The sequence below is a fragment of the Lasioglossum baleicum genome, chromosome 9 (assembly GCF_051020765.1).
Source record: "Lasioglossum baleicum chromosome 9, iyLasBale1, whole genome shotgun sequence".
NCBI classification, from domain to species: domain Eukaryota; kingdom Metazoa; phylum Arthropoda; class Insecta; order Hymenoptera; family Halictidae; genus Lasioglossum; species Lasioglossum baleicum.
The window spans coordinates 9,968,101-9,988,278 of NC_134937.1; the positions used below are offsets into that span (position 1 = coordinate 9,968,101).

The 20,178-nt window shown below is 42.7% G+C and overlaps 2 protein-coding genes, 5 non-coding genes and 1 pseudogene across 7 annotated transcripts in view; 7 read left to right on the forward strand and 1 right to left on the reverse strand.

The window, feature by feature from the left end:
• LOC143212425 (L-lactate dehydrogenase A-like 6A) overlaps positions 1-20,178 on the reverse strand; it is a 219,007-nt gene that overhangs the window by 146,468 nt on the left and 52,361 nt on the right. The gene's annotated exons all lie outside the window — the stretch shown is intronic.
• The window catches only part of LOC143212423 (uncharacterized), a 124,651-nt gene continuing 109,935 nt past the window's right edge, over positions 5,463-20,178 (forward strand). The window contains exon 1 of the mRNA XM_076431254.1: positions 5,463-6,531. Within this exon, the coding sequence (XP_076287369.1) occupies positions 6,499-6,531 (33 nt within the window). The 5' untranslated portion in view covers positions 5,463-6,498. The remainder of the gene's footprint in view (positions 6,532-20,178) is intronic.
• Positions 17,219-17,338, forward strand: LOC143212477 (5S ribosomal RNA). The gene has a single exon (XR_013009702.1). It is a non-coding gene; the product is annotated as a 5S ribosomal RNA (ribosomal RNA).
• Positions 17,658-17,777, forward strand: LOC143212478 (5S ribosomal RNA). Its single transcript, XR_013009703.1, has one exon. It is a non-coding gene; the product is annotated as a 5S ribosomal RNA (ribosomal RNA).
• LOC143212479 (5S ribosomal RNA) lies at positions 18,097-18,216 on the forward strand. Its single transcript, XR_013009704.1, has one exon. It is a non-coding gene; the product is annotated as a 5S ribosomal RNA (ribosomal RNA).
• On the forward strand, positions 18,536-18,655 carry LOC143212492 (5S ribosomal RNA; annotated as a pseudogene).
• LOC143212480 (5S ribosomal RNA) lies at positions 18,975-19,094 on the forward strand. Its single transcript, XR_013009705.1, has one exon. It is a non-coding gene; the product is annotated as a 5S ribosomal RNA (ribosomal RNA).
• Positions 19,415-19,534, forward strand: LOC143212489 (5S ribosomal RNA). Its single transcript, XR_013009713.1, has one exon. It is a non-coding gene; the product is annotated as a 5S ribosomal RNA (ribosomal RNA).

Here is a 20,178-nt window from a genome sequence, read left to right on the forward strand (position 1 = left end):
ACCGATTATGTGGTTATTCAAGGACACGGGGATGGATCGACACATAAATTCGCCGAGCAGTAATTTAATTGCCTCGCACGATAGGAAACAGGGTACTTAAAGCTGGACCTAACGAGATCCGTAATCCTACATGCGCATTACTATGCTATAAAATCTTAGATAAGTATAATTACGCGTTCGATGATTAATTACACGCTTATGAATAATTAGTGAAATGGTAAATGGTGGTTCGCGTATTTATGGACAAGGTGGTTTACGTCTCATTAAATAATTCAGCTTGTACGAAACGTCGCACGTCGACAGTCCGGGAAATCGTTGGAAAAATCGATGATATTTCACGTTGATACCGCGACATGTCGCCGCGGCTCGTTTCTCGCGACGGTATTGCGACAGGTCGTTGCACATTGTTCGTATAATTGCGATCGTCGCGATAAGAGACTGCATACATAACCAGGGTAAATTGAAATCGTTTCGTAACATCCGATGAATTCTCTTTTCCACTTGATTATTCGTGTGAAAAACCGTGTGGAATAAGCAACGTGTTTTTCTATGTGTTCAGACCTCCCATAAATTACATAAGTTTATCGACAGCCAAAGTACCATCATTTAGATTTCTAATTTCTTCAGCAGTACTGCTAGCAAGAAATAGAAATTCCTCAATCTGCGTGCAATTGCTATTTATCAATAGTCACTAAAAATCATACATAACTCTGTTTTTGTACACAAAAGTTTGCAAGAATAATTCGTTCGAAGACTTTTTTAAAAAGACTGTATATATGTAATGTACGTTGCAGTACACTTACTGCCACAAAAGATACATACAGCTAGGAGCAAAACTGATCACACACAATTTAAATCAGAATAACTTTCTTATGAATGGACCAAACGACTTCAATTTCTCTGTAAGGCTAGAGGAATCAGTTTAGTAAATGACGTCTAAAAAAATATGTTGAAAAAATGCATTTGGTCAGAGTTGTGAAAAACAATAGCAGAAATTGATTTTTACAACTTTTTTAGCTGGGTCAATAACGAAACTTTAAAAGGTGTTTGGTCAACTCGTAGAAATTATATATGTCCTGAAAATATCATTGGAATTGGTTAATTCATCAAAAGTGGTAAAAATTGCAATTTTTCAAGATTTCCGGCTTTTTACCACTTTTGATCGTTTATAACTCGTAAACCAATTGACCAATTTCAATGAAATTTTCAGAACCTATATAATTTATATGAGTTGACCAAACACATGTTTTATATCTTACATATGGATACACAGTAATTTTAAACAATTTTTTCATCGCGTTATATGGGAGCCTACAAGAACAAACTAATACAGTTAGACTTCTACTAAACTATTCATTGCATCGTCTACTAAAAATGATCCCGTCTCGTTCCAGTCGTCATCATATCATATCAAAGAGGCTTACAAACGAGCCAGTCAATCACTAAGCTAGAACAAGTCCGGAGCCAAAAGAAGCTCCGAAGAAATATTCATCGTGTCAACGGAGGCGATCAACATCGTTCGATTCGGTGTCGAGAGGAGTCGTCTAAAACCAACAATGAAATCAATTTGATCGTGTCGGCGAGGACGGTGACACCGGGCGATGCGGAGACGAATCGAAGGCAAGGCCGAGGAGGACAGAGAGCGGAAAGGGAACCGAGTGGGAGGACACGGCCGAGATACGATATCGTTATCGTTACAGTTAAATCTAATACGGATGAAATTCCGAGGCAAGGCAGCGCGCGTACAAATGGACGCGGGGACGTCCGCGGCTTCCTGCTCCGGCGTTCCGATCAACGGCGACGATCAGCTGTTACGCGCTCCGCCCACCCACACACCTGAGCAAATCTGGCCGAGATGGTTCGAGCGCGCGTGCACCAGGAATCCGCTCCCGGGACGTGTCCGTGACTGGTCCGGCCGCGGGAGACGTAATCGGGACACTTCTTTCGATCATTACGATCGCTTACAGTTTATGTACATACAGTCGCCGCGGAAAGTTTGTTGACACGTCTCAAAAATGCATATATTCTATTTTAACCCGGCGTTAGTTTGGTGGGGTCTCACAGACCCCAGAGATTTTAGATTGATCGTAACATTGTAACAACGCGTGACAGTTGTTAAGTATTTTTGAATAATAAAAATTTAATTTCGTGGATCTGCGTTTTTACTCTGATAAATTATAAGCCTCTTAAGCAATACCTAATCTTATAATTATGGAAAAGGTATTTATTTCTATAATACAATATGTATATTATTTCGGGGGGTCTGTGAGACCCCACCTTACCACTTACGATACATTTTCCCACCTTACCAACGCCGGGTTAAATCAATGATTTAGGAATTAATCGAAAATATATATTATGTATGTTATTTAATATAGTACAAACTAGTAGCACCAAACTAGTAGCACCAAAGATGACATAAACTTTATAATAATGATGGAGAAAATTAAATAGATTTTTTATCGATTTTTTTTTATAGATTTTTTCAAACAATTTATTTACATATAACACTTTCGTCAATCCTATTCCAAGCACTCTGTTCAATTAGAACCAAAAATGGACTGGATTAATAAATAAACGTGATTACTAGACTGCGGATCTTTATGCAAAATAAAAATGTTTACATTGATTGCAGGACACAGGAGAAAATAAAAATTGTATTCTTCTTTTTATTATACTATTAAGCTGAAACTAACACATTCATGTGCTAAAATATTTTTTACATGTCCACTGCTTTAAATTGTACCCATTTTTATCATAAATGCATAAAATCCACAGTCTAGTGATTACGAATGCGTGAGAATTGTACACTCTTTATTGAGGAGCTGTACATATTACGTGTGCTCCAGTTTCTAAAAAAGTTTTTAATGTAACGAAGTCATTACGGGACGAAATCAATTGTTACGTTATTCCTGTTTCCCATAATCAATGCAGAACATTTTTATTTTACCCCCACTTTTGGTGGAACAATTGTCGGAATGTATTCACGTATTCCACGGAGGAGATTTTTGCGATAACGTTGCTCGTCGATTGCTGTTTACAAAAATTCGTTTTCGACGGTTCGGAGCGGGGCTGGTATCGGGCGTAATCGATTGCAAACGTCGTAACGGTACGACGTAGACACGGAACGACGCCAATGCTTACTTGCTTACATGTCCGTATGAAATGGATACCTGGCCGGCCATTTCAGCCCGGCGATACCACTTATCGCGGCGTTGAAATCACCCGGCCGACGGTAGCGCGCGGCGTAGGTACTATTAGGTTGCGCGCCGGTGGCTTTCGTTATTGTTTTATGAATGAAAATTGAAGATCGGCGTGGTGGTTTCGCTGTTCAATTAAACCATGTGTTTTATTGCGCCGGCCACGGTAATTGGTTTTGATAATGGGAACCGACGGAATGCTGCCCGGACGGAATTAAAGCGATCGCGGATTCGATTGATTCTGATACGAGCAATTTCATCGAGGATGCATAGAACCCGATATGAGCTTTATCCCATCGCAATTTGTTTGATGTTCGAGGCTGTTGAGAGATCGCTAATTACGTAGGCAACGTTCCGGTATTATATCACGTGTTGTTCCCGTTTAATCGGCAACAGGTTCGCCAAAGCCGTATTAAACTTCATTTCATCTCGTATTGTGTTTGTTAAAACAAAACAGTTCTCGAAAGAACTGAAAATCCAATAATTGTTGCGGTGTCGCATCTGCTGTTACAAGTTCGACGAAACAGTCGGTTTATAATTTAATTTCATTGACAATAAACTTTAGTTTAAAGTTGTCTGCAGTAGGCTGTGTCTCTTTTAATTAGAAAAGAACTCCACGCCAGTATTTTTACCGATCGTAAACTATTATTCTATTTCAACTTCGGCAACCGATGGTCCGACTCCTTTGAAAGGGAATGTATGGTGGAAGGGTTCGGACGAACAGAGACGTCAAAATGGAGGATTACTTCGCTTTCGTCGCGGCCGAAAAGGCGGCACCGTCGTAAACCAGATTCCATTTCTAATATAACAATATGTATTCCAAGAGGACCGCATAATAGAGTTCACCTAAATCACTGGCATAATACTGCCGGGACGGAAACGAGAACTGGGATTATAAAGACAATGACCCCGGGAGCAAGTCAGGTACGGGTCGGCACGATAATTCAAAAAGATGTCTAACTCATACGAGAAACTCGTTTTTATCCCCGCTACGGGGAAAGAAGTGATCCTCCCGTGTTAGATCTACCGAGCTACGGGGATATAGAGCCGCTGCTGCGAAGAATAAATTACCGCGTTTCACAACTTCCGCCGCCATGGGATCGAAAACGTCTCGTTTACTACCACCGCTATCCAGTTGAACGAATCTAAAAAGAAAAGGAAGGTCTCATATGGTGGAGGTCACCCCTATGTTCGCCCCCAGAATCAAGACGAATCCGAGTAAACGAAAACCCGCATGCACCTCTCGAAATCGAGTCTGCGCTGATGGCATTCACGGAACGACGCGCCACGGACGACCATCGGAGGGTCTGTTCAGACCCAGACATTTCTGTACGTAAAAATGGTCATTTATTCAATTGATTTTGTAATTGTGTATACTTGCTAGTGTATAAGTATACTAGTACTACACAATAAATGTAAATATGTTGTGTCGCTCATGACTAGACTCGATTTTATGCATTTATGATAAGAATGGGTACGCAAAATATAAATTAGTATGTAGTCATGTTAAAACCATTTAGGGACATCAGTGCAATAGTTTCAGCTTAATAAGATGATTAACAGAAGAACAAATTTATTATATTCGGCATCCGTGTCTTTCAACCAATGTAAACATTTGTTATTTTGCATGAAGGTCCGCAGTCTACTCATCACCTCACATGCTACCTCAACTTAAAATTCCAATAAAAAGAAGTAACAAAATTACCCTAACAATTTGGTTAAAAGGACAGAAAGATGGCTGGATCGCGTGACTCGATAACAAGACAAAATCAGCCACCCCGTCGCACAGAAGAAAGGGTTGTTCTTATAACGAGGTGGAAGTATGGCGGGATTCTCGATCACGCGAGTATTCGGCGTGGCCGAGAGTCACGAGACATCATCGTGCGTAAAGAATAAGGGCGGTGCGAGATCCCTGTTGTATCGTGCACGCTCGGTAAACCCGGTCGAAAAAGAGGGGTGTGAGCAGGGTTAGCGGAGGGAGTTGTGGTCTGGGCGTTCTTTAAGATGGCCGATCTCTTCGCGGCGCGGAATCAATATTGTTGGATTGCCCGATAACGCCTCGTAAATATAATAAAGCCCTCGGAACCCTTTTGCCTGTTGGTCAAGGGGACGGAGTCCGCGGTGCCTAACAGAGATAATGGTCGAGGCCCTAGGCACCCGGTAGGCCGTTGGAGGGGTTCGATGGAAGGGCCCGGAATCCCCACTCGATTTCCAGGGCTCGCTCTCTCTCTCCTTCTCTGTCTGATCCATGGTTCTCTCGTTCCACCGGTTCTCTCCCTCTCCATCTGGGCGCAACACGTCCGCGGCCAGAGCCGGCGGCCACCGCGCGACCAGAGTCAGTGAGATTCAGCCCGAGCCGGCGGACGGTTGGCTCTCGGCGCGTCCTTTTGTACTCGATCGCGCGACTCGCCGGCTGTGTTCTACGAACTCTCCTCTTTCGTTCAGGACTGTGTGTGTGGTCCGGGTACCTCCGCCACCGGCCGCGGTGCTTCGCGATAAAAACAGACCAGGCCGGATCGAGCCAATCCGGAGGACCCGTCGAGTGTGACATTGTGTCCCAAAGGGGTTCGATCGGCCGCGTTCAGGATCGATCGGTTCTGCTCGGTAGCAGCAGCCGCCGCTGCCAGATACATTGTGCCCGACGACGATTACCCGTCGACGAATCAGAGGATACACAACAGCTACCCACCGGAGACTTCGACGACCGGTACGAGGATGTCGCGGACCGAGGACCACCCTGACTGTCGTTGTCACCGTGCACCGGTGACGACGATCCTCGCGTCGATCCCGCGGTGAGTTCGCGACCCCGCGCGTGTGCGTGTTGTCTTCCGGGATTTGTGGTGCGTGAATCGACTATCTCCTCTCCGTTCAACCATCTCGTCGAGCTTACCCGGATAATCGAACCAGAAAGTGCTTCAGTTCTTTGTTATTTTTTTCTCCGTTCGGTAGAAAGTGTTATCCAGTGAAGGTGTGCACATTGCGAGGATTAATAGATATTCTTTTGTTAATACCGGAGATCTCGGTGTTATGAATCCGCGGAGGGTTACACTTTGCGAGCGGAAACGAGGAATACTCGCCGGATAGTGACAAGTTCCGCGGTGTTCCGTTCCAAGCGATGATCCCGCGGATGACAGCGGTTCGGCCGATGTCAGGTGAACCAAGGAACGCGTGATTACCCGGTGAACGAGGGGGAAAAGGCGATTGTCGAGAAGTGCGATCCTGGTCCGATAGTAACGCGCGTGTGCATGTTGCTACGCTTCGCACGACGCCCGTGGGAAGCTGTACGAATCACGGATTTATGCACGCCGGAAATCACAGCATGGAGGACATTGTGAGTACATCAGACATTTTTTCGCTTCCGCGAGATGCGGACGCTACCATTAACCCTTGCCGGCGAATAGTCGCTCGATAAGACGTCGCGTAATGTGATCCTTTCGATATCCAGCAATAATGTCTTGCAATTTATGTTTGTAAGTGGACGTTTTTTTTCAACCCTCTGACGTTTCTTCCGACCCAGACTTTTTCTAAATACGAACAAATTTAATAACGTAGATAATATTTTGTATAAAGGTACAGATATTTTTAGTGGCGCCTTTCAGAATCGCTCATCAAGCGCTAAGGGTAAAGTTATTTAGTCAGAAACAGCAATTTGATGCAATTTAAAAGATACTAGTTCAAAGCTATTCGTCATTCGAAAAACTTGACAAAATTGTCGCAGAAACGTACCGGATGAAGAAAGTTGGATGAAAGATCGTCGATTTTTTCGAAGTCCCCGTCTAAACGTGGTATGTAATCACAGGGCACCGCGAAAATGATGTACGATCGCCGAACGCGGCATAGTTCGTAATTACGAGACGAAAATTGTGCAGGCGTATAAACACGGCGGTTGGCTTCGAACAAGCCGAGTAATTATTCGAAAACAAACATGGTTACGCGGCGCGACTTTCAAGCACAGACACGGATGTTTGATTATAGACGGGTTGAACCCCTCGACTATCTTAAAGTGCTCGAACACTATAATCATCGAGTATTTAGTCTGTCGTTTGACGAAGGTCTCGGTGTTATAGTAACTCGTTGGTGGGAGATGCGAACGGTTAAAACATGCAGACGTAGTAAGTCTTAGTGGGAGTGCACCAGTTATCAAGAAGCCATTATCGATTTATGTATAACAAAATTGGGGGGTTCAAGATGGATCGTGTTCGATATGTTGACTGCGAATCGTGAAAAATAATATTCTAATTTATTAAAAATCTCTCTCGTAGACCCATTCACTAGTCAATGGTTTTACTAATTATAACGAAATTGGGGGGTTAAACATGAATCGTCTTCAAAATAAAAATTTAATTTACTAAAATAATTGAAAATGAAAAACGCGAATTCATTAAGGAATTCTACGATTATTTGATGGGAGTCTTCTAGACCCAAGCACCAGTTGATGTTTTTACTAATTACAACGATATGTAGACTGCTAGTTATTATGAAAAATAAACATTTAATTTACTAAAATAATTGAAAACGAAATTCATCAAGGCATTCTAAGATAATTTCATAATCCTAGACCCAACTCGTGCACAGGTTTTTTCTCGCTTTTGCTAATAAGATTCGCCGCGTACTGGTATGTGTCACGGGCATATCGGTGAACCTAAGTAAGAAGTCCAGCAAGGTCTGGCTGGCAAGGTGAACTTTTTGCAGCCGACTGATGGGATGCGATTTTTGGAGTACAAATGGTGGAAGTAACGCGGCACCGGGTACTTAGCGCAGCGCAAAGCGAAACGAGCCCGCGGGTCGTCGGTCGGCGCGTCGGAGAAATCGCACGTGGGAACCGGCAAATTAAAGCGAAAAGAGGAGGCAAGCAGCCTCCTCGCGGTGGTTGTACCTGCCAGAAGTACTCTGGATGGATGAGCGTCGACGCGCGTGACAGCCGGCGTATTAAGGCAGCGACAGACAAATTTCCGAATCGCGCCGGCAAAAAACGCGTTCGCTCGCGGAGACGAAATTCTTCGGGCGAAGAGGGATCGTCGCTCGGTGGCTCGTTACGCCCTGGTCGATTAGTCTTCCTTCTTTGCCGCCTGCTACACGCGTGTGCAACCTGCTCTCTCGCGTACGCGCCCCGCGAGGACGAGCAAATTCATTAAAACCGGTTCATTTAATACGCGCGCGCATTACGCGCTCGCAGAAATTCGAGAGGGACGGGGAACGAGCTCGTTCCGCGACCTGTTGCGGCCTTCTCCTTGATGGACACAGATCTTGCGGCGAGATCGAGCCCGGCCCGTCTGGCCCGGAATCGACCCGGAGCAGATTAGAAGTCGATTCTCCGGCCCACCGGTCGTGATCATTTAGGGTTGCCAGATCTTCTATATTTGATACGAGTCTTCTACATATATTTGAACTTCATCTCCTATATCACATTTGAATAAGAAATCATCTTTGTTCGAATAAAAAAGTTTAAAATGTGCTCTGTGTACCTCATTTACTTGAACTCCTATATTTTGAGCCTATTTCTTAAACATTTCTGGCAACCCTATGATCATTGGACTCGGATAATTCTGGTTTATTTTTCACGAGTGTGGCCGAATTTAGAACAGCACCTAGGGTGATCATAATTTAGAAATCATAGGTAGTTAGCACCACTATTAATACTATTGGATCGTTCGGAAAGTCATTTCGTTTTTCGTGTGGAAATGACATTGCTTCCATTTGTTATTACGAACCTTATTTGAAATCGCAAAATCGTGGCATATCTTGACAGCTGACGTTTCGGACGTAACTTCCTATCTTGCACTGCTTTCTAATCTGACAAGTATGTTTTGATCATCGCATCAAATATGCAAAATCAAAATACGCATTCCCATCACCTTTTGCTTTTTTATTACCGCGAGGATAAAAATGCAGTGCACGAAAGAAAAATTTGTGCGCTGTTTAAGGAGAGGAAGTACCATCGATTACTATTTTTTTCGCTTTTTTTCAACATTTTCTATGCGGTGCAAATTTTCTATGCCGTGCAAACAAGAAAAGTCATAAGACTCAATATTTAGCTAATAAAAAACAGTTTAAGTTGTCGGAAAAATCGCAAGAGATCGTAGAACAAAATGTCCTAAAACTTATTCTAAATGGTAAAAAAATTGGCTTTCATTTTCCCTTTAGAAAACGAAATGACTTTCCGAACGACCCAATAGAAACATTATTTTTCTTTCTTCTCTTGAAGCATTGTTCTTTGATTGCTCCGCATGAAATGTAAGATTTTTAACGGGACCGTTCTACCAACATAACTTTTTCCCAAGTAAGACTTGTTGATCAAAGTCAGCACCTTTGCAATCTGTCAACGACTCGCAAATCTTTTTACTAGTGTACCTTAAAAATTCAATTTTCTGGTCGTTCACGTTCTTCATTCACAAAATTGTCACCTATTCCGAAATTTCGGACAAAAATGGCTAAGGAATTGCGGAACCCGCTGACGGATTTCTCTTATTTCGACGAGGTTCTACCCCGAAGAAGAAGGATCCAATCCAGAGGTCCCCGGTGGCATTGTCGGGTCGATTAGTCCTGGGAGAATGTACCCGCGCGATAGTTCTCGCGTCTTTCTGCTGGAACGCCGGGGCGTGTTCGCGCACGGCGCTTATTAGTTCGCATTGGTCGGCTCTCTCGCGCCTTGTTCGCCGGGACAATGAGCCGGGGATTGCATATTGTTGTTTATATTTACGCGGCGCGGCATAAATCTTCGTTTAAGTCGCATTCAGTGGACACACGAGCTCGCGCGAACGGTCCTCCCTCCTCGTGGACTCGCGCGAGTCTTGGCTGAGAAGTCGGGTCGCTCGCGAAGCGGACGCGTCGCGGTCTCTTCGTCACGGATAAAGCGCGGTCTTCATTAAACCTAACCCCCTTTGCGTGCCGGTTGACCATTAAGGACCAACGACCGGCCTACGACTAATTTGTACTGTAAATGAGATCTCGGGGATCGTAAGCCCCGTGAAACAACGCCGGTGCTCTGACCGCCTCGAAGAAACCCCGAGCGCATTCCCTTGGGAATTTTGAGGCCACGCTCATTTGGCCCTCGATTGTCCATCCCGGGGACCGCGATCCAAGCTGCAGTTTTTTTGTTAATGCAATTAGCTTCGTTTTTTCGATCCGCGGGGGGCCTCGTAGTAGGTGGTGCCGGAGGTCGAGCGGAAATATTACACCGAAGCGGAGCCTTGCAGCCAAAATCCGTTTCTTTTGGCTGTAAGCTATATACATGGTCAACACTGTTTTATATTACTCTGCAAAAATAACGGGAATGTATCTATCCAAATTTTAAATAATTTTTTTTATATCATATACCCAAATAAGCTTTATTTCATACCTTAACACTAGAACTACCGAGCAGTAAACGCGATTGGCATACATTGCCTTATAATAATGACAAAATTGCATTTATTTAGACTTCGTACCAGCAGAGTTGTGCAGAATTACGATTGAATTACTCCAGGAATTATAATTACAGAGTAATTGAATTACACTGTAAGTCAGTTATATTGTTATTTATAATTCAGATCTTCATTCAATTAAATTACAATGTTATTCGTAATTGCAATTGCGTACAATTATAAAATACTTTGTAATTAAATTACAGTGATTACGAATTACGATGTAATTAAATTAAAATTGAGAATTAAAGAATGACAAAGTAATAGGTAAGAAGAGGTTAAAAAATCCATGTGTAGGTTTCAAACAGAAGAAATTTATTGTATTTCAATTATACATCCGATTAAAATACTTAGTAATTGAATTAATTGAAAGGTTTGAATTATGTAATTCAGTTACGACGTAATTCAATTACTCTATACATAATTGAAATACGATGTAATTCAATTAGCACAACTCTACGTACCAGTTTTATTTAAATGTGAACTTCAGTAGAGAAATTCAGTAGAAAAATTTCTCAGGAAAACATATTTATAATTTTAATATGTCTAAAAGAACAAATCAGAAGCAAGTCATCTTGAGTCATCCGGTAGTATTAGCATTAAAATGTTGTAAAATAAGTCTGCAGGCTATAATTATATCTAGATCAAAACATTTCATCAAATTTGCATTCTGAAACCGGACATTTCGTGTGCAACACTGAGCCGCAGCAAACAAAATATGTCGAGGGTAACATTCTAATGTGCGCGGCTAGACGAATCCATTCAACAATGGCGTGCAGAAGCGCCTTTGAAATTCGACTGGCACTAAGAAATCCCGACGAACATTTCGACCCGTCCGACAGGTTATTCTGGTGTCAAAGAGTCAGCTTCCTCTAACTGCGCAGAACATCGTATTTAACGGGCGCGTGATCCATCGAACAAGGAACAGTCCATTGAAAGGCTTTCCTGCCTTTCAAAGCAGCGATCCTGTCGACAACCACTAACCGACGTAAACACCGTAATCTTCGAATCATCGAAGTTTCTAGAGAAAGTCCGTATATACCGTGGATAACGTGTGAGTGACGACCACGGGCTGTGAAAGCGTGAGTCCGGGTCCTGGCTAAACCGAAAATTCCCAGACGAGACTCCTCTCTGCTTAGGAGGTCCGGAAAGTAGTGAGACGCGATGGAATTGACGCGAAATCGGCCGAGATAAATTAGCCTCGCGGAATAACTGTGCTATGTGGAGAAATACGAGGCGCACGATATTCATAATTTTCGCGACGGCAATTTACTGATAGCTGTATTCTCCGCGAGAGCTACTCGTGGACAGGCGAAATATTGCGCACGCCTCTGCGTCCGCTCGCCGCGATATAAATGCTCTCGGCCGAGGAATAGGTGTATCCTGATCGCTCGGCGAACATAAGCAGGTAGGTCGCTCTCGGTGGAAATTGCTTTCGGAGCGATCGCCGAGGGTAGTCATCAGCAGTGTCTCTACCGGCTCTTATTCCCCTATCCTTCCCTCTTTCTCCGCCCCGGGTGGAAAACTTGCAAAATCCGAGAAGGCTCCGCGATTCTACCTATGTCTTCACTGAAACTAATGTCTCAACTCGCGGAAACATTACACGAGCATTACCTGACGGGAACGGGGCCGTCGCGGAGATCGTTCCCTTGTACTTGGAGAGCTCGAACGACCCGTTATCGTGCCATTATCCGCGGCCATTTAGAAGTTTGTCGTTCGATCCTCTAAGATTCGCACTGTGCCATCATCTCTTTGCGAAATAATCGAGGTGGGACGACCGTCGGGCTTTAAAGAGACTTGTACAACGCTGCACAGATTTTCTGCGACTGGTATCATTTACTTGCGGCGCAGATAAGCGTTATTAGCGCTCGTACACTTCTCGGGAGTTGCACCGATTCTCGGATGGTGTTTCGCTTATTAGTTCGACGTGCGTTTAGTTGTCGTTTCGTTTTACGGCGTCGAATTATGTTGCAATTGGAGAATTGATGGCACAGTATCGAATAGGAGTTTTACCGATTAACTGTTAAATCAAGTTTCGACTACGGTAAAAATTACTTTAAACGTTGTTAAATACACTATAGGATTTATAATGCTGTACCGAACGATCTGGGAAACCTTATCTGATCGATCAAGTGTTAACAAAGATTCCGTACCGTTGCAGTGTAACTTTCGCGCGTTGTCCCACACGAAGAAAGAAATACGACGCCGTGGGTGCAGCTGGGGATTGAATGAAACATTCACGGCGGTCATCATCTACAATTTACGGACGATACGCACGTATCAAAGCCACGCGCCGATCGTCGCGTATTCCGCTCACGCGCCGCATAATCGCCGGGCTTTTGTTCGCGGAAACATCTACGTGGTACGGAGCAGCGATTACGCTTCCGTTTCGATGTACGCTTGCACTAGGGGCGGCTTGGCAGCGAGAATCTAACGTGAATTCGTAGAAAACGGGGTAATGGCGAACGAGAAAAATTAAAATCTCATTGCTAACCGCGATTACCATATTCTCCCCTAAATCTCGCGCGGCGGTGACAACACAAACGATTCTCATATCGCTGGTTTCTCTCGCAAACACACGTCGAGACGGCTTGTTCCTTCTTTTTTCGCAGCCCCGGTGTGTACTCCCGTCGCATTCGGAATTCACCGGGGCGATCTGCGAAGAGGAGGAGCATGGCGCGAGCGAGAACACCGTCGCAAGATAAATCTTGCTCGCGATCTGCCTCCGGGAACATCGTTATCCGCGCGCACACGCACGCTCGGCCTCGTCGCACGAAAATGGAGCGTCGCGTATCGGGTTGCATCGACAAGGGTGGAACGCGATGGGAACGGCCACGTGGATCGCACGCTGTCGATAATGGGGGCGGCTGCTCCGAGGGTGAATCTCGAGAGTGAACTCGATAGTGTGAATTAAAATTCATGCGAAGTAATCGACGGAAACTACTGTTGAGTAATCCACTCCCTTCTTTTACAAGGGACTAGGGATGGATTGAATACAATGCTGTTGAAACAACTGCAATCGATGATAGCATTTAGCAACGAGGGTTTGTTTCCTACCTTCATCAGCAGGATGTGCACGTCAACGCCATTCTAGCATAGGTATTCTCTCTTCGACAATTTTCACTGAAATACATTTTTCTCTCTGTTCCATATATTAACACTAAAAGCGATTAAAACATTTTAGCTTACAAAAATGACAACGATTTTGTGCAATTTTTATTACAATGTGTGCTTGGATAAAAAAATTCATCGAATCAATTTCCATATAAGCAACTAATTGTTAGATGAAAAATGTAAAACTAATATTTAGTGTTAAAATAGTAACTTGCTGAAAAGCAAACGTGAACATGCAAACGTTTGTTCAATTTAGTTCGAAGACATGTCCCTTATCGAGCCACACCCTTAAGCTATCTTATCAACAGTTTGCTCGACAAACATTGTGCGACCTTTTCCGAAAATACTTTCCGTTCCTCGCCGAAACCTCGGACCCTCTTCACCCGATATCAAAGAGACATAAATAAAGACTGTCGTCGCGTTCCTCGCGTAATCTGTTCTCGGTATTAAGTGGACGATTTAAAACAAATATTTTCCACCGTGAAATAAACCGCGCGTCCCGAGACGAAGTTTCAACAATGTTTAATCCCGCCAAGTCTCTGATAATATGGTTTGCGAGCAATTCGGTGTTTGACTGCGTCCTATATCACAACGGTCGCGAGCGGATTCGCTTTTATAGCGGGTAGAGAACCGTTCATAAATATGAAACGAGTCGGCGGCCGGTCGCGCTAGAAACCAGCGGGAGTTGCCACTACGGGGGTTGCTACGAACGCTTAGAACCAGAATGCCGTTCATAAATAATTTATCCGCTTAGAAAGAATAACTGTATATGCTCCGTGTACTCGCTCCTACGTTCGCTATACGCGAGCCGTTTCGCCGCGAGAACTGGATTTGTCAATGATCCCCGGGGATGAAAGACTTTCACCGCAAACTTGAATGAAACTAGCCAGCAGTGTAAAACTGTCGTGTTGTTCATTGCATAGTTTTTTAAGACAATTAACCTTCTCTCGGTGTACTGTTATTAACCGTGTACACGGACGTAATTGAACCCCATACATTTTTCGAGCAAAATGAAAGAAAAAATTTGTCTGCGTATTTGTGAAATATTGTTGATTTTTAAAAGATAAAGTATGTACTTAGAAAATTTGAAATATATCACAGATAGCATTCCTAGGAATTCTGTGGAAATCTTCCTTTCTTTTTAACACTAAAAATACCAAGATTAAATTAATTTATACTTTGTGCGATTTTTATTATAATATATAGCGGAATAAAACAATGAAATCGATCAATTACCACGAAATCACCTTTGTAATTTCAATAATCATAAAATAAAAAATCTAAATCCGAACAAACACAATCCAAACTGTTAAAAAATGACACGGTAAACGAAACACTAATTGTTAATTTAAAGTGTGAAGGAAAATTGAGTGAAGTATGATCAGGAATAAACCCATTATGTATCTCGTTACCGTTAAATATTGATTTCGTTTATTGTGCATTCGGCCTTTCACATTTATAATATATAAATAATGTCGTTCGTTCACCTTCGTTATTTTCTCTTAATTGCGGCGAACACGGGGAGTGTAATTACCGGGGTTCCGGCACGGCCGAAATTGCATTGACCCCTCGCGCTCGGACACCTCGAATCATTCTTTGCTCCCCGGTGGGGTTAATTACGCCAACTGGATTTAATTATCGGCGGGAACTCGGACAGGCGGTCGATTAACCGCGACACAAATTACACGCGGTTTAACGATTGCAAATAAATAGAAACTGGAGTAGGAATGCCCCGTGTAAAATATCGATGGGAGAAAAATGAGCTTGGATCACGCGACGCCATATGCGGCGAACTTTATCACCGTGGATCACGAACTCGGGCACAAGGACCATCGAGGTCCGGTATCGTTCCGTTCCGGTATCAGACCCTAATCATAAGAATTTTCCCGTGCATCTGGCAGTGCAACCGCGTGCAACTACATATCGAGCTTTTTCCCTTGGATGCATTTCCCAGCCGCTGCGTTCGAAAACAGCTGCGTCGATTCTCAAAGGGAGGGTTATGCGACATGCACCAACGTACATCGAACGCAACCCGGCCCTCGAATTGCGGGAGATCATTAGTATAAATAAACCGGGCGATATTACTGTAATTATTTGGGTTGGAGCTGGCCCGCTCCCCTCCGCAGTGGGAATAAGCTTCTGGTTGATCTGGGATTCTATACACTGCATGTTCTTTTCGTACTTTTATGAGAATAATATCTTTGGGAGATTTATAATAGGGTCGGTTTGATTGTACACGGAAGAGAGACCAATTGTTTTGCGTATTCGTACAGCGGATTATGTGTGGTTTGGTTTTTACAGGATATTTAATAGCCTTTACGCGAGAGCGAAAGTTGCAATAAAGTCTCGTCGACCAGGGAAACTGATTAAATTTTATTTGATTCCAGTTTTTCGAAATTTATAGGAAAGGTAACTTTGCATTAACATACATGCAGAGCCAGTTCACATGTTTCGATTTGCGATTTATGAGATTGTTTTGCAAGCCTGAACCTCTTTTATACTGCGGGACACTTTATCGTGTAGGTTATAACATGTTAAGTCTGCTATCATTTGTGTATTGTAACGTGAAATGCGCGAAACCTGTTTCGCTGGTGAAGAAAGAAAACACGTGACAACCTGAATTTAATTATTCAGCTCGCGGTAATCAGGATTGAAATTGCCCGAGAAACTGCATTACACGAATAGTTACAATGTTGTTACATCGTGTTACGTAAAACTATTAACAGATATTGAAACAATTTAGTCGGGCTGAAAAGCTTGCAATATATCCGATACGTACCTACTAATTTTATTAGTCATTACAGCGTACCTCACTTCCTGTTCGCTAACTCACGAGAGCGTCGAGGTGTGATAATAGCAATTAGAATGCCACCAGGCACAAATTGTAGTATACACCTACAGCTGCAAAACAGTCGAGCGGCTCTTCTAGAGAGACGCTGTATTTTAGAAGATCATTCATATGAACCTATGACCTAACATTCGTAGGAATACGTACGTGTGTGTGTGCATGATCGGCACAGCGCCGCACAGTGGGACAAACCGATGAATTCTGTGTTAAAATTAAAGAACTTTCGATAGAAATGAGATAGAACTATGAAATCTTTTTTAAATGAAAGCTGAAACTTAGCAGAATATGGGGTAATTATGGAGATTGTGATACGAACGTTTTTTAACCTTGAGAAAATTCGTTAAACTTGGACAATCCCAGGAAAATAGTGGTTTTTCCAATATCACGCGCGGAAAATATTTTTTAACATGCTATATATCATTTCCAGTAGATTTTTTCACAACTTGTGTTTACAGAAAACGATTTCTTGCAAAATCGTGAGGACGTAGGCAAAATTTTGAGCCCAGCTTTGGATTCTATAGACCAACGTTATAATTCGGAGCATGAACGTACTAGCATAATAGGATTTTTCAGTGTACACAAGAGAGAGCTTGACAGAACAGATTGTTTATATTGTTAGATATAACTTCATTCAGTCCTGAATTTCTTCCTCTGCCAACGGCCATTTCACGTTGCAAAAAACCGATTCTCGTCCGATCATCGAAGTTAAACAGCGTTGAGCGTGGTCAGTACTTGGATGGGTGACCGCCTGGGAACACCGCGTGCTGTTGGCTCTTCTTTTTTTACTTTTACTTACAATATTCCAGTAATTGTTGCTAAACTCCAAAATATATACTTTTGTGTATTTCATTCTGCAGCGGATATCGAAACGCATTTAGATCAGTAGCATCATGTTGCATTCAGTAGAGTTATTGGAGACTCATATAGTAATAGTAGAAGTACATGTCTTGGGATGTGAAGACCAACATTGATTTTTGGAGCATAGACAAATTAGAATCGTAGGATTTTTCATTGTCCCTAAGAGAGAGCTTGACAGAAGAGATTGTTTGTATTGTTAGATATAACTTCATTCAGTTCTGAATTTATTCATTCGCCAACGGCCATTTCACGTTGCAAAAAACCGATTCTCGTCCGATCATCGAAGTTAAACAGCGTTGAGCGTGGTCAGTACTTGGATGGGTGACCGCCTGGGAACACCGCGTGCTGTTGGCTCTTCTTTTTTTACTTTTACTTACAATATTCCAGTAATTGTTGCTAAACTCCAAAATATATACTTTTGTGTATTTCATTCTGCAGCGGATATCGAAACGCATTTAGATCAGTAGCATCATGTTGCATTCAGTAGAGTTATTGGAGACTCATATAGTAATAGTAGAAGTACATGTCTTGGGATGTGAAGACCAACATTGATTTTTGGAGCATAGACAAATTAGAATCGTAGGATTTTTCATTGTCCCTAAGAGAGAGCTTGACAGAAGAGATTGTTTGTATTGTTAGATATAACTTCATTCAGTTCTGAATTTATTCATTCGCCAACGGCCATTTCACGTTGCAAAAAACCGATTCTCGTCCGATCATCGAAGTTAAACAGCGTTGAGCGTGGTCAGTACTTGGATGGGTGACCGCCTGGGAACACCGCGTGCTGTTGGCTCTTCTTTTTTTACTTTTACTTACAATATTCCAGTAATTGTTGCTAAACTCCAAAATATATACTTTTGTGTATTTCATTCTGCAGCGGATATCGAACCGCATTTAGATCAGTAGCATCATGTTGCATTTAGTAGAATTATTGGAGACTCATATAGTAATAGTAGAAGTACATGTCTTTGGATGTGAAGATCAACATTGACTTTTGGAGCATAAACAAATTACAGTCATAGGATTTTTCATTGTCCCTAAGAGAGAGCTTGACAGAAGAGATTGTTTGTATTGTTAGATAAAACTTCATTCAGTTCTGAATTTATTCATTCGCCAACGGCCATTTCACGTTGCAAAAAACCGATTCTCGTCCGATCATCGAAGTTAAACAGCGTTGAGCGTGGTCAGTACTTGGATGGTTGACCGCCTGGGAACACCGCGTGCTGTTGGCTCTTCTTTTTTTACTTTTATTTACAATATTCCAGTAATTGTTGCTCAACTCCAAAATATACACTTTTGTGTATTTCATTCTGCAGCGGATATCGAAACGCATTTAGATCAGTAGCATCATGTTGCATTCAGTAGAGTTATTGGAGACTCATATAGTAATAGTAGAAGTACATGTCTTTGGATGTGAAGACCAACATTGATTTTTGGAGCATAAACAAATTACAGTCATAGGATTTTTCATTGTCCCTAAGAGAGAGCTTGACAGAAGAGATTGTTTGTATTGTTAGATATAACTTCATTCAGTTCTGAATTTATTCATTCGCCAACGGCCATTTCACGTTGCAAAAAACCGATTCTCGTCCGATCATCGAAGTTAAACAGCGTTGAGCGTGGTCAGTACTTGGATGGGTGACCGCCTGGGAACACCGCGTGCTGTTGGCTCTTCTTTTTTTACTTTTATTTACAATATTCCAGTAATTGTTGCTCAACTCCAAAATATACACTTTTGTGTATTTCATTCTGCAGCGGATATCGAAACGCATTTAGATCAGTAGCATCATGTTGCATTCAGTAGAGTTATTGGAGACTCATATAGTAATAGTAGAAGTACATGTCTTTGGATGTGAAGACCAACATTGATTTTTGGAGCATAAACAAATTACAGTCATAGGATTTTTCATTGTCCCTAAGAGAGAGCTTGACAGAAGAGATTGTTTGTATTGTTAGATATAATTTCATTCAGTTCTGAATTTTTGAACGTCGCCAACGACCATATCACGCTGCAATAAACCGGTTCTCGTCCGATCACCGAAGTTAAACAGCGTTGAGCGTAGTCAGTACTTGGATGGGTGACCGCCTGGGAACACCACGTGCCGTTGGCTCTCTTTTTTAATTTTTATAAACATTAATAATAGAAAAGAGCAGAAATTAATGAATAATTTACTATTCACATACAGTTGTCATATACTTTTTAAAGCTAAATTAGTACGTTACCTTAATGCTCAATAAATCTGTAACAACTGCAACATTACAGTGTGCTGTACGTCTCCATTACACACCACAGAAAATCGCTTCGAGTTCTACGCAATGCGCTAGTTGTTAGCTCGCAGGCGTCAACCCCGTTAATTGAGAAGTCGTTGAAACAATTTAACGAGGAATCCGGTAGTAATCCCGCTACCGCAGGTGATAGACAACGCCTACGAGGTCGCCGGAGTCGCTGCAGGTGTCGCGATGCGCACCGACAATGATTAAGTGCTGATAATGACTCGATTAAGAGTGAACGCCGCGGCGATGCCTCCGCGCCGATTCCGCGGAACTCCGTGCACCGCCGAGCAAGATAAATTTTCCCGGGGCAGCTAATGGCGTTTCTTGCTAGCGAATCCGGCGTTCTCGCTTGCGATGATCCGCGAGCCGCCATAAGCCGTCAGCGCTGCGAAAAGAAACCCGCATAAATATGCATGCATCCGCCGGGTGGCTCTTGTAACACCGTCCCCCCTTGCTTTTTGTTAATACGCGAACCTTAAAA